The sequence below is a fragment of the Cavenderia fasciculata genome (assembly GCF_000203815.1).
Source record: "Cavenderia fasciculata unplaced genomic scaffold Scf_Dfasci-G-b-143d02.r1-5, whole genome shotgun sequence".
NCBI lineage: Eukaryota > Evosea > Eumycetozoa > Acytosteliales > Cavenderiaceae > Cavenderia > Cavenderia fasciculata.
In genome coordinates, this window is record NW_004457713.1 from 449725 (window position 1) to 462190 (window position 12466).

Sequence of the window (12466 nt, forward strand, 5' to 3'; positions counted from 1 at the left end):
AAAACAACTCAAATCAATGAATAAAAAGATATATTTATTTTATTAGAAAGAGTTAAGAAAGACTAATTTTAAACATTAAAACTCCAATGAAATTTAGAAGATCGTCCATCCAAATATAAATAAATCGGATCATATTTTTCTTGATTGGTGATAGATTTTCTTTGAGTGATTATTCCACCTAAAAGCATTTGTCTTTCCAATACCAATACATTCTTATTGTCAGAGTCTAATCTTTTAATTGAAAATTGTAATTTTGAATAGTTGTACAATATTGACAAATATGAAACATTGGTGTGGTTGATTACTTGATCCAATCTAAATGCCATTTTTTTGTTAGAGGGTATTTTCCTACGAAGATACAAAGTTAAATGTGTAGTATTGTGTGGAAGCAGCCATAGTTTTTTTTGTTGTGTTTGTTGTTGGTCAGTGATGGGTTCGGATAGACAAGAGATGATTGAATAGATTCGATTTTGTGAGTGGGGGTACAAGGGTATTGATAGATATTTGGTGATCGATGGCACTTTAATAGTCAAATCACCTTGATCCAGGTCGATTCTTTCAAGGTGAGGTGGATAATTGTCAATGGTGGATGGAAACACAAACTTGTTGGTAGCTTTGATTTTAATAACCAGTTTTTCTAAATGTTGTGGAAGTGACACTGGAGATTCATTGATAGTCTGTTTTAGTTTGACGAGTGACTCTGGTAACGGTTGGACAGACTCGCAGTTGATTCCATTGATTGATAGATGAGTAAGTGCTGGTGGCAATACAACTTGTCCAAATATTTGTTGATCACCAACCTTTTTGATTGTCAGCTTTTCAACAGACGACGGGATGATGATAGCAGCTGGAATGATTTGGTTGCATTTAGAAATAGAAAGTTTCTTGATCGATGGGGACGACATTAGATTGAATTTACCATTGATCAATAGACACTGATTCACATACAATCTCTCCAACATTGGCGTGGAACATTGTGATGGTATTTGTAAGTAATCAGCCAAGAGATGAAGGATCTTGAGTGAAGGAGGTAGACGAATCTCGATAAAGTCTATTCTTTGTATTTGGTATTCGATAAACTTGAATGTCTTGAGGTTTGGTAGATTGTAGAGATCGATAAATTGTTGTTGTTGTTGTTGTTCACCAACATCCTCATTTTCCATGTTGATCTCGAGTTTTACTAGACACTTTAATGAATTGAATGTGTCTCTTGGAGGTATCTCTATTAGTGTAATAGTGAGTGATGTAAGACTATTCGGAAAGAGACCAGATCCCAGATTGGTAACCTTGTGATGAAAGGTCAACTCTGTCAACGATACTAATTGATTGAGTTGCATTGATCCAAGATCGGATATGCTTAGGGTTTTTAGCGTCAGAGACTTTAGTGATGTGTGAGGACCTATATTTATATTTTGACAATACACAAATAGGTGTTTTATATTGGGTAACAAAGATGTGATGGAGCCAAGATCTATTGTTTTACGGGTGTCAAAGAATAGTGTCTCGATTGATGGTATCTTGCACAATATTGAATGCGACGAGAGGTAATTACAAACAAATGCTGTTTTAATGTTACTTTTATCGACCATGTTCTCTTCGTAGATGTGATCTTGTATCCATTTGGGATAGTCATTGTGAACGAATTGGTCAGGTACAATTATATGTTGATTTGTTGCACTATTCACTAATATATCTTTAAAAGAGTTGAGTTTGAATCGGTTGACTGTTTTGATAAACTTGAATGATCTCTCTGCTCTGTATTTATCTATAACTTCTATTCCTTTAAACTGAATAGATCTCTTTAAACTACTATTATTGTACAACTTTTTACAAGTCAACAACAAACATATTATATCTACATTGTCTTCAATCTCAGTTATAATATGTGATAGTAATAAATTAGATAACTTGTAGATAGACATAATGTGAATGAATGAATGATTACAAATGAAGAGAGAGAGATATGATCATCATGTTCAAAGCAGGTGATGAAGTTATTTTATTTTATTTTTTTACATTTTTTTATCTTGCTCTCTCTTGAAGCATTTGTAAAAGCTATTCATTATTATTCAAACCACCATATACATGTTAATGACTAGTCTATTTCTATCTTTATCTAATATACTACTATTACATATTATAACATATAATTATATAATGTATTGTTGTCAAAAGTTGTATCTAAAAATTGAGCACATGTGGGAATGGGGTGAATTAGATGTGGTAGAAAGAAGATCATTCATTATTTTTTTCTGTTATTTCTTTTATTACATATATATATATATATATAATTAGTTACTATGTTTGACAAGTTATCTAATCTATTACTGTTACATATTATAAGAAAGATTGAAGATAATGTAGATTTAATATGTTTGCTGCTGACATGTAAACAATTTTATTATAATAGTAGTTTAAAAAGCTTGATTCGATTTAAAGATGTACAGGTTATAGATACAAAAAAGAGAGAAGTATCACAACAGTTTATAGCAACAGCAAATAGATTCAACCTCAACTATTTTAAAGATGTTTTGGTGAATAGTATATATGATCAACATATCATTGTATTTGACAACAATACAACAGAGAACAAAGCAGATAAAAGTAACATTAAAACAGCGTTGGTGTATTACAGTGAATCATTTGATGGTGAATGCGATCTAACACCAATCTATGATTTACCATCAATCGAGACATTATACATCAACAATCAAACCAAAGGTTCAATAGATATTGGTTATTACTATCCTATGCCCAATCTCAGACGATTATCAATTTGTGCATGGGAATTCAATCTTGATATCCTCCAATCACTCAAGTATCTCAAAATGGAAAGTGAAATGTTATGTGAATTTAGGTGTTTCGAGCTCATTAAATTCAAGTCTCTGGAAGAGTTGGTCTTTAAAAGCTATATGGTGAATCATCTGCAGATGGATCAATTACCAATCAGTTTGACATATCTTTCTATTAAACTTATGGATATACCTTATCCAAACTCATTCGTTTCATGCAAGTCATTGGAAAAACTCAAGATTTGTATTGATGACAGTGAATTTGAAGAAGAAGATGTGGAACAACTATCCATCGATCTTGCCGGTCTACCAAACCTCAAATCATTCAAGTTTATGGAAGAAGATTCGAGTGACAATTTAATAGACTATTGTTTTGAGATTAGTCTACCTCCATCTATCAAGATTCTTAAAATATTTACCAATCACGTTCAAATCCCATCTAAATATCCAATGCCATTGTTGGAGCGATTGTATGTGGATCAAAGTCTATTGAGTGAAGGAAAGGTCAATCTATCATCATCACCATCGATAAAGAAACTCTCTCTTTCAACATGTTATCACCCCATTCGAGCAAATACAATCCCCAGTGTTGAAAAGCTGACAATTGATAAACCTTTGGATTTTCGCATATTTGGACAGGTTGTATTCCCACCAACACTCACTCATCTATCAATCAAGGGAAACCACTATGAATCATTCAAATTACCAGAATCACTCATCAAATTAAACCAGACAATCAAAATACCACCACTATCACTTCCACAACATTTAAGACAACTTGATTGGAAAATCAAAGATACGAACAATTTTGTATTTCCATCCTCCTATCCACCACATCTTGAAACTGTTAATTTAATATATCTAGATGCAGCTGACTTTAAAATCGATATACCACCAATCACCAAATATCTATCAATAATCTTGAACCCCAACTCTTCCACTCAAAGTCATCTTTTATTTTCAATCAGTAATAGAATAACTAAACCCAGTGATCAATCAAAACTATGGTTACCATTCAATACTACTAATCTGACAGTGGATCTCTGGTGCAAATTAGACTTTAGCAAAAAGTTGGCATTTAGATTGGATGAAGTAATCAACCACACCAATGTTAGATATTTATCAATCTCTGATACTTTAAAATTTTCAATTCAAAGATTGGATCCTGAAAATAAGAGTGTATTGGTATTGGAAAGACAGACACTGACAGGTGGAATAATCACTCAAAGAAAATCAATCAACAATCAACAACAATATGATCCTATTTATTTATTTATGAACAAAGGATCATCCTCTTGCTCTAAATTTGAATTTAATTGGAGTTTTGAACCACTATTATGATGCAACTTTTTATAAATAAACAACAAACATTATTTCTACTATCTTCGATATCTGTGATGCCAAGGGTGATCTTTTTTTTTATTTTTTTTTTGATCACCCTTCTATATCTGTTATTATTTGTATAAGTAATAAATTAGATTAAGATAATAAAGTAGACATTTTGAATGAATGAATGAATAATAATGAATTATTATAAATGGCTCTTGTTTTTTTTTTTGACTTGTTATGCATCACATGATTATCACTGACTGTCTTTCAAAATATTATTATTTATTTTCATCATACATATAAATATAATCATTTATTCATTCATTATGTCTATCTACAAGTTATCTAATCTATTACTATCACAGATAATAACAGATATAGAAGATAATGGAGATATAATATGTTTGTTGGTAACTTGTAAACATTTATTCAATAATAGTAGTTTAAAGAGATCGATTCAGTTTAAAGGAATAGGTACAAGATTGATAGATACAGATAAAAGAGATATATCAATACGGTTTATAGCAACAGTTAATCAATTCAACATAAACTCTTTTAGAGATATACTAAAGAATAGTATGTCGTATCAACACGTTATTGTACCTGACAAACTCGATCAAAGTACTTGTTACAAACACTATCCAGATTGGGTACTAGATTGTATAAGTGCAGAGAATAGAGTAGATAAAAGTAACATTACAACAGCAGTGGTGAATGATTATGATACACCAGCATTAAAGTTTATCGACGAGATACCATCAATCGAGACAGTCATCATCAACCAAACATACTCTGATACAGTGGTAGATCTTGGTTCTATCAATCGCTTGCCCAATCTTCGACACCTATCAATTTGTGCAGACGAATTTATTCCACTTGGTCAACACACATCACTCAAGTCTTTGATCTTAGATATCGGCACCTCAACCTACTCGTTAGGTGAATTGGAGTTTACCAAATTCGAGTCACTGTCCAAACTTGTCATAGATACTCATTTTATATCTGACGTTGAAGCTGGTCTACTACCCATCAGTCTAACATCGCTTACTCTAAAGATAGGAGAGATACCTCCACAAAACATGTTCACTTCATTGACCTCACTAGTCGACCTCTATTTAAGTATCAAAACTGGGCAAGTTCAAAGACCATGCACGATCGATCTATCGAATCTACTCAATCTCAAGACACTAGAGTTGGATGATACTAGTATATCTGAATACTTGATGGAGGTGAGAGTACCTCTTTCACTCAAGTCAATAGTTATTTGGACTGCATTTATACAAATCCCATTAGAGTGTCCTATGCCATTTTTGGAGAGACTGTATATACCTCTGAGCCTCTTGGTTGATGGAAAGGTTAGTCTACTGTCATCACAATCAATCAAGAAACTTATTATTTGTCATTGCTATGACATAATACCAACCAATATCATCCCACCCAGTCTCGAAAAGCTTACAATCTATAAACACTCTGAAGAAGATATAATTGGTCAAGTTGTATTCCCACCAACACTCACTCATCTAACTATATTGGGAACCTACGATAGCGAGTCTGCCCAACCGTCACCAGAATCACTCATCAAACTCAAACAAAAGACCAATCAATCTTTTACATCTCTTCCTCGTCATTTGAAAAAATTGGTATTGGCAACAGACATGAATGATTCCAATTTTAAGTTTCCATCCTCCTATCCACCTCATCTTGAAACACTCAACCTATTAGATATTGAAGGTGACTTTATGATTGATATACCATCATCAATCAAAGATTTATCAATTCCAATCAATCCTATCAAGTTTCTCAATGATATTTCAATCTATTCAATCAGTTCAAGGATTAAATCTACCGACGACTCTTCCCATCAACAACTATGGCTACCATATAATACAATTCATTTGACTTGTCTCTTATTGAACACCAAACGCAACAAGGTGGATTTTAGATTAGATGAAGTAATCAATCACACCAATGTCAGATATTTATCTCTATCTCTTTTCAGTGAAACTTTTCAATTTTCAATTCAAAGATTGGATCCTGATAAGAACAATGTATTGGTGTTGGAAAGACATACACTTCAAGGTGGAATAATCACTCAACGTAAAACAATCAACCAACAACAACAATATGATCCGATTTATTTACATTTACATATCAACTCTTCATCACCATTTGCCTTAAATTGGAGTTTTGAAAACCAAAGAAAATTAATAAAATGTATTATTGATAATAAATAAAATGAATCTTTTAACCTCATAATATTTATTTATTTATTTATTATAGTTTTAGTTTAAAATTCTGTATCAATTGTATTCTTACAAATGAAATGAAATGGAAGAGTATCGAAATGTAAATACATTTAATCATACCGTTTTTGATTTCATTGGTCATAAAAAGTGCTTTAAGTTTTGATTCCACCTTGATGTGACTTTGTTTCTAATACCAATACATTGCTATTGTCTGGATCCAATCTGACGGTCAAACAATGATAGTCAAAAGTTTTGAGAGTGAGATATCTAACAATGGTGTGATTGATTACTTCATCTATAAAAATACAGCCTTGTAATTATCGCTTGGATCAAGGAGTTCCATAGTTAGATGAGTTGTATTGGGTGGTAGCCATTGTGATTGATATAATGTGTTTGGTTCATCTATCATTGAGCTGATTGAAATGTCATCTTGCCCCATGACACTATTTAGCTCCAAAAATAGATATTTGATGCTTTCAATCGACACCTGTAAGGTTAATCAAGATCAACTTGGACAAATACAATTCCCACCATCACTCACTCATCTATCCATCTTTGGAGATGGGTATTGGGGGGTCTTGCAAACCACCTCAATCACTAACCAAACTAAAACAAAACATTGACGATCCAACTCCTACATCTTTTCCTCTTATTATATACGATTGTCAAATACCTATCCAAGCTAATTTAATCCCATCCACTCTTGAAAGGTTATCTACCAATTCACTCTCATTAGAAGATCAAGATGAACTTGAACAAGTTGTGCAAGATCAAGATTTACTTGGACAAGTTGTGTTCCCACAAACACTCACTCAGCTCGACATCTATGGAAACCACTGCGAACCTATAGAATCATTCCGACTACCACAATCACTCAACAAACTAACACTGACTTTTGACCCATCCTGGACTAATCTCCATCAGGAATAATAATTCGATTGCCACCTTCAACGTTGAATTCTTTATACTTGAATGACTCGAGGTTGGGTAGACCGTTGAGATCAATGAATTGTGTTTGTTCGTCAAATTCGATGAGTTCAGAGTCACTACTCTCCATGTCAATCTTTAATTCAACTAGATTCTTTAGTGAATTGAATGTGTCACGTGGAGGTATATCGATCATTCTTATCGAGAGAGATGTCAGACTGATTGGAAAGATACCAGGCTCTAGATTACAAACCATAAAATTCTTAAAAGACAGAAAAGACAGTTCCTTCAACGATATGAACTTGCTGAGCTTCAAGAAAGTTATATCGTAAAGATCGTCTGAAGAGAGTTCAAGAGACTTTAGTGTGTGTTGACCAATATCTTCCAAATCGAGGGCATTAGTTAAATTAACTGATTGCCGTTGAAGATTGGGTAAGCGTGTGATACAAACATATTGTCTTCTGGATCGATATAATATGTGATAGTAATAGATTTGATAAAGATAATAAAGTAGTCATAATGAATGAGATTTAAAATGTAAAGTATTCTTGATAATGAAATAAAGTTGGTTGAAAAAAATATAAAAGTTAAATTTTATTTAATTTTTTATTCTACATGCTTTGTGTTGAACAGACTGTCTGCACATCTTCACATTTGACTAATAATAATTATAATAATACTACATACTATGTTTGACAAGTTATCTAATCTAATACTAATACAAATCATCACAGAGATTGAAGACAATGTAGATATAATATGTTTATTGTTAACTTGTAAAAAGTTGTATAATAAAAGTAGTAGTTTGAAGAGATTGATTCAGTTTAAAGAAATAGGAGGACCAATCACAAGCAAGGGAGAGATATCACAACAGTTTAAAGCAACTGCGACAAGATTCAAACTCAAATCATTTAAAGATATAATGGCGAATAGTATATCGAATCCACAACAAAATGATTGGATCACATCAAACAGAGAACAAGATACTAGTAACATCGAAACAGTATTGGTCAAAGATCATGAATATAAATTGATAGATTCACATCTCTACAATATACCATCAATCGAAACACTATTTATCAGCTACCAAAATCTCAATGAGTTGGATCTTACCTCTATCTCTCGCTTGCCCAATCTACAACGACTATCAGTTCGTACAATTCGGGTGATTCTTGGTGCACACATATCACTAAAGTCTTTGAAACTATGTACCAACGCTGTAAACTCTCTCATCAACTTGGATCTAACGAGATTCGTCTCACTCACCGCATTTTCAAGTCGTGGTTTGTTGTCAAATATCGGTGCAGGTAGCTTCCCAATCAGTATAACATCACTCAATCTTAGATCTACTGATATGTTGCTAAGAGATACATTCCTTTCATTGACATCACTTGTCACCCTCAAGATCCAACTACCAATCCAGCAAACTCACAATGTAACCAATCAACTACCATGCATCGATCTATTCAATCTAAACAACCTCACAAAATTCAGGATAAAGTATTTCTCTCAAGACCCAAACTACAACATCGAGATTAGAGTACCTCCATCAATCAAAATGCTTAATCTAGAGTCCAGAAGCGTTTGTATACCATCACAATATGAAATGCCACTGTTGGAGGAATTATATGTTCAGCGGTCAGTATTGATAGTTGGTAAAGTCAGTTTGTCATCATGTCCATTGATAAAATTACTCAGTATTGGTCATTGCTTTGATGCCATCCCAACCAATATGATCCCATCGACTATTGAAAAGCTTAGAATCTACAAACACACCAATGACAATATACTTGAAAAGGTTATATTCCCATCATCACTTACACATCTAAGCGTCTTGGGAATCTACATCGAACCTGTACAACTACCTCTTACACTCATCAAACTAAAACAGAGAATCAATGAATCCTCACTTCACAAGAACAATGATAACTATCCACCTCATCTTGAAACACTCAACTTTTTTGATATCCAAGGTGACTTTAAAATCAACATACCACCAATCACAAAAGATCTATCAATATCGTTGAATCCTAATCTTGACTCGAATAGCCTTCAAATCTATTCAATCTCTACTAGGATCAATAAACCTACAATCGATCAATCGCAACAATGGTTACCAATCAATACTACTCATCTAACTTGCTTCCTCAAAGATTCAAGATATTACAGGATGATGGCATTTAGATTGGACGAAGTAATCAATCACACCAATGTTAGATATTTAACTCTTTCTCTATACAGATCAAAATTACAATTTTCAATTCAAAGATTGGACTCTGATAATAAGAGTGTATTGGTATTGGAAAGACAGACACTGACAGGTGGAATAATCACTCAAAGAAAATCAAGCAATAATCAACAACAACAACTATATGATCCTATTTATTTGTATTTTCCCTGCTTTTCTTCATTTGATTTTTATTGGAAATTCTAATCAATAAAAGAAGAAATATAAATCAAAAACAAACTTTTATTTCAGACAATTGAGTTAAACAGTTTTGATGTACAACTGAATTTGAATGAATTATTAAATGGATATTTTAAATCAAAATGCAGTTTATCTTGTTGTTGTTGTTGACCATTTGTTTTTCTTCTTTGCTACTGAGTAATTATTCAACCAATAAGTGATTGTCTTTCCAATACCAATACATTGGTAATGTCAGGGTCCAATATTTGAATTGAAAATTGTAAATCCAAGTCTTGAAGAGAAAAAGATAAATATCTAACATTGGTGCGATTGATTATTTCATCCAATAATTGTAATGTTACTTTTATCTAGTATATCCTCTTTAGAGATACGATCTTGCAATGGATCACCCTATATGGATATTCATATAGGAGGTCATATTCTTGACTGATGACTCGTTGATATGATACACTATTCTCTAATATATCTTTAAAAGAATTGAGGTAGAATTGAGTAACCTTTGCTCTAAATTGGTTTGATATCTTTCCATTATCAGGCATAACGTTGAAATCTCCTTTAAAATGAACCAAACTTCTAATACTACTAGTATTAAGATACAACTTTTACGAGTTAACAACAAACATACTAAATCTATTCAATAGATGTTATTATTCGTAATAGTAATAAATTAGATAACTGTAAGAATAGACTAGTCATTAATGAATGAAATGAAATGAATGAATGATATTTTAAAAAGTATTCACATCAATAATTTTGAAAAATGTTTGTTTCGAGGTTCAAAGTTTGAAGCTTATTAATTCTTTAGCTCTAATATATTATATAAATAACTATGACGAGTCTATTATCTTTATCTAATTTATTACTATTATAGATAATAACATCAATTGAAGATAATGTAGATAAAATATGTTTATTGTTGACTTGTAAAAAGTTGTATAATAATAGTAGTTTAAAGAGATCGATTCAGTTTAAAGGAATAGGAGGACCAATCACTAAAAAAGGATATATATCACAACAGTTTAAAGCAACAATCAATCGATTCAAACTCAAATCATTTAAAGATATAATGGTGAATAGTTTAGCAGATCAACTACGAAATGATTGGATCACATCAAACAGAGAACAAGATACTAGTAACATCAAAACAGTATTGGTGAATGATCATGAATATAAATTGATAGATTCACATCTCTACAATATACCATCAATCGAGACACTATTCATCAGCTGCCAAAATCTCCCCCTCCATCTTACATCTATCTCTCGCTTGCCCAATCTACAACGACTATCAGTTCGTACAATTCGGGTGAATTCTTGGTGCGCACATATCACTAAAGTCTTTGAAACTATGTACCAACGCTGTAAACTCTCTCATCAACTTGGATCTAACGAGATTCGTTTCACTCACAAAATTTACATGTGGTGGTTTGTTGTCAAATATCGGTCCAGGTAGATTCCCAATCAGTATAACATCACTCAATATCAGATCTACTGATATGTTACCACGAGATACATTCCTTTCATTGACATCACTTGTCACCCTCAAGATCCAACTACCAACCACGCGCACCCACAATGTCACCGATCAACTACCATGCATCGATCTATTCAATCTAAACAACCTCACAACATTCAGGATAAATTATTTCTCTCAAGACCCAAAATACAACATCGAGATTAAAGTACCTCCATCAATCAAGATACTTTATCTCGAGTCCAAAAGCATTCGCATTCCATCACGATATGAAATGCCACTGTTGGAGGATTTATATGTTAACCAACACTTATTGATAGATGGTAAAGTCAGTTTGTCATCATGCACACTGATAAAATTACTCAGTATTGGTCATTGTTTTAATTACATCATATTGCCAATATGATACCATCGACTATTGAAAAGCTTAGAATCTACAAACACACCAATGACAATATACTTGAAAAGGTTATATTCCCAGCATCACTTACACATCTAAACATCTTGGGTATCTACATCGAATCTGTACAACTCCCTCAATCACTAATCAAACTAAAACAGAGAATTGATGAATCCTCACTTCCACAGCAATTGAAAAAATTACATTGGAAAGCCAAATTTACCAATCTAATCTTTCAATCCTTCTATCAATCTTCCAACAACAACAATGATAACTATCCACCTCATCTTGAAACACTCAACTTTTTTGATATTCAAGGTGACTTTAAAATCAACATACCACCAATCACTAAAAATCTATCAATATCGTTGAATCCTAACCTTGACTCGGATGACCCTCAAATCTATTCAATCTCTACTAGGATCAATAAACCTACAATCGATCAATCGCAATGGTTACCAATCAATACTACTCATCTAACTTGCTTCCTCAAAGATTCAAGATATAACAAGATGATGGCATTTAGATTAGATGAAGTAATCAATCACACCAATGTTAGATATTTAACTCTTTCTCTTTACAACTCAAAATTACAATTTTCAATTCAAAGATTGGATCCTGAAAAAAAGAGTGTATTGGTATTGGAAAGACAGACACTGACAGGTGGAATAATTACTCAAAGAAAATCAATCAACAATCAACAACAATATGATCCTATTTATTTATATTATGACTACACTTCTCCATTTGAATTTTATTGGAAATTCTGATTCTTGCAATAAAAAAAGAAGAAGTACTACTGTGAACAACAAAAAAAAAATTAAGTTAAAAATAATCAAATTATTTTTTGAGTTTTTCTTTCTACTAGTT

The 12466-nt window shown here is 32.4% G+C and overlaps 5 protein-coding genes across 5 annotated transcripts; 4 read left to right on the top strand and 1 right to left on the bottom strand.

Moving 5' to 3' along the window:
* Positions 1-68: 68 nt before the first annotated feature.
* DFA_02392 (uncharacterized protein) lies at positions 69-1922 on the bottom strand (the record flags this gene model as incomplete). The annotated part of the gene is made up of 3 exons (XM_004366721.1): positions 69-231; positions 604-1399; positions 1553-1922. 3 exons carry the CDS (start codon positions 1920-1922, stop codon positions 69-71), a joined length of 1329 nt encoding a protein of 442 aa, XP_004366778.1.
* Positions 1923-2157: 235 nt separating this feature from the next.
* Positions 2158-4133, top strand: DFA_02393 (uncharacterized protein; the record flags this gene model as incomplete). Its single annotated transcript, XM_004366722.1, has 2 exons — positions 2158-2177; positions 2411-4133. The coding sequence occupies 2 exons, from the start codon at positions 2158-2160 to the stop codon at positions 4131-4133; spliced, it is 1743 nt and encodes a 580-aa protein (XP_004366779.1).
* A 314-nt stretch (positions 4134-4447) lies between these two features.
* Positions 4448-6412, top strand: DFA_02394 (uncharacterized protein; the record flags this gene model as incomplete). The annotated part of the gene is made up of 2 exons (XM_004366723.1): positions 4448-6335; positions 6402-6412. 2 exons carry the CDS (start codon positions 4448-4450, stop codon positions 6410-6412), a joined length of 1899 nt encoding a protein of 632 aa, XP_004366780.1.
* A 959-nt stretch (positions 6413-7371) lies between these two features.
* Positions 7372-9786, top strand: DFA_02395 (uncharacterized protein; the record flags this gene model as incomplete). The annotated part of the gene is made up of 3 exons (XM_004366724.1): positions 7372-7622; positions 8096-9682; positions 9774-9786. The coding sequence occupies 3 exons, from the start codon at positions 7372-7374 to the stop codon at positions 9784-9786; spliced, it is 1851 nt and encodes a 616-aa protein (XP_004366781.1).
* Positions 9787-10482: 696 nt separating this feature from the next.
* DFA_02396 (uncharacterized protein) lies at positions 10483-12366 on the top strand (the record flags this gene model as incomplete). Its single annotated transcript, XM_004366725.1, has 4 exons — positions 10483-10503; positions 10594-10791; positions 11060-11524; positions 11665-12366. 4 exons carry the CDS (start codon positions 10483-10485, stop codon positions 12364-12366), a joined length of 1386 nt encoding a protein of 461 aa, XP_004366782.1.
* Between the last annotated feature and the right edge of the window lie 100 nt (positions 12367-12466).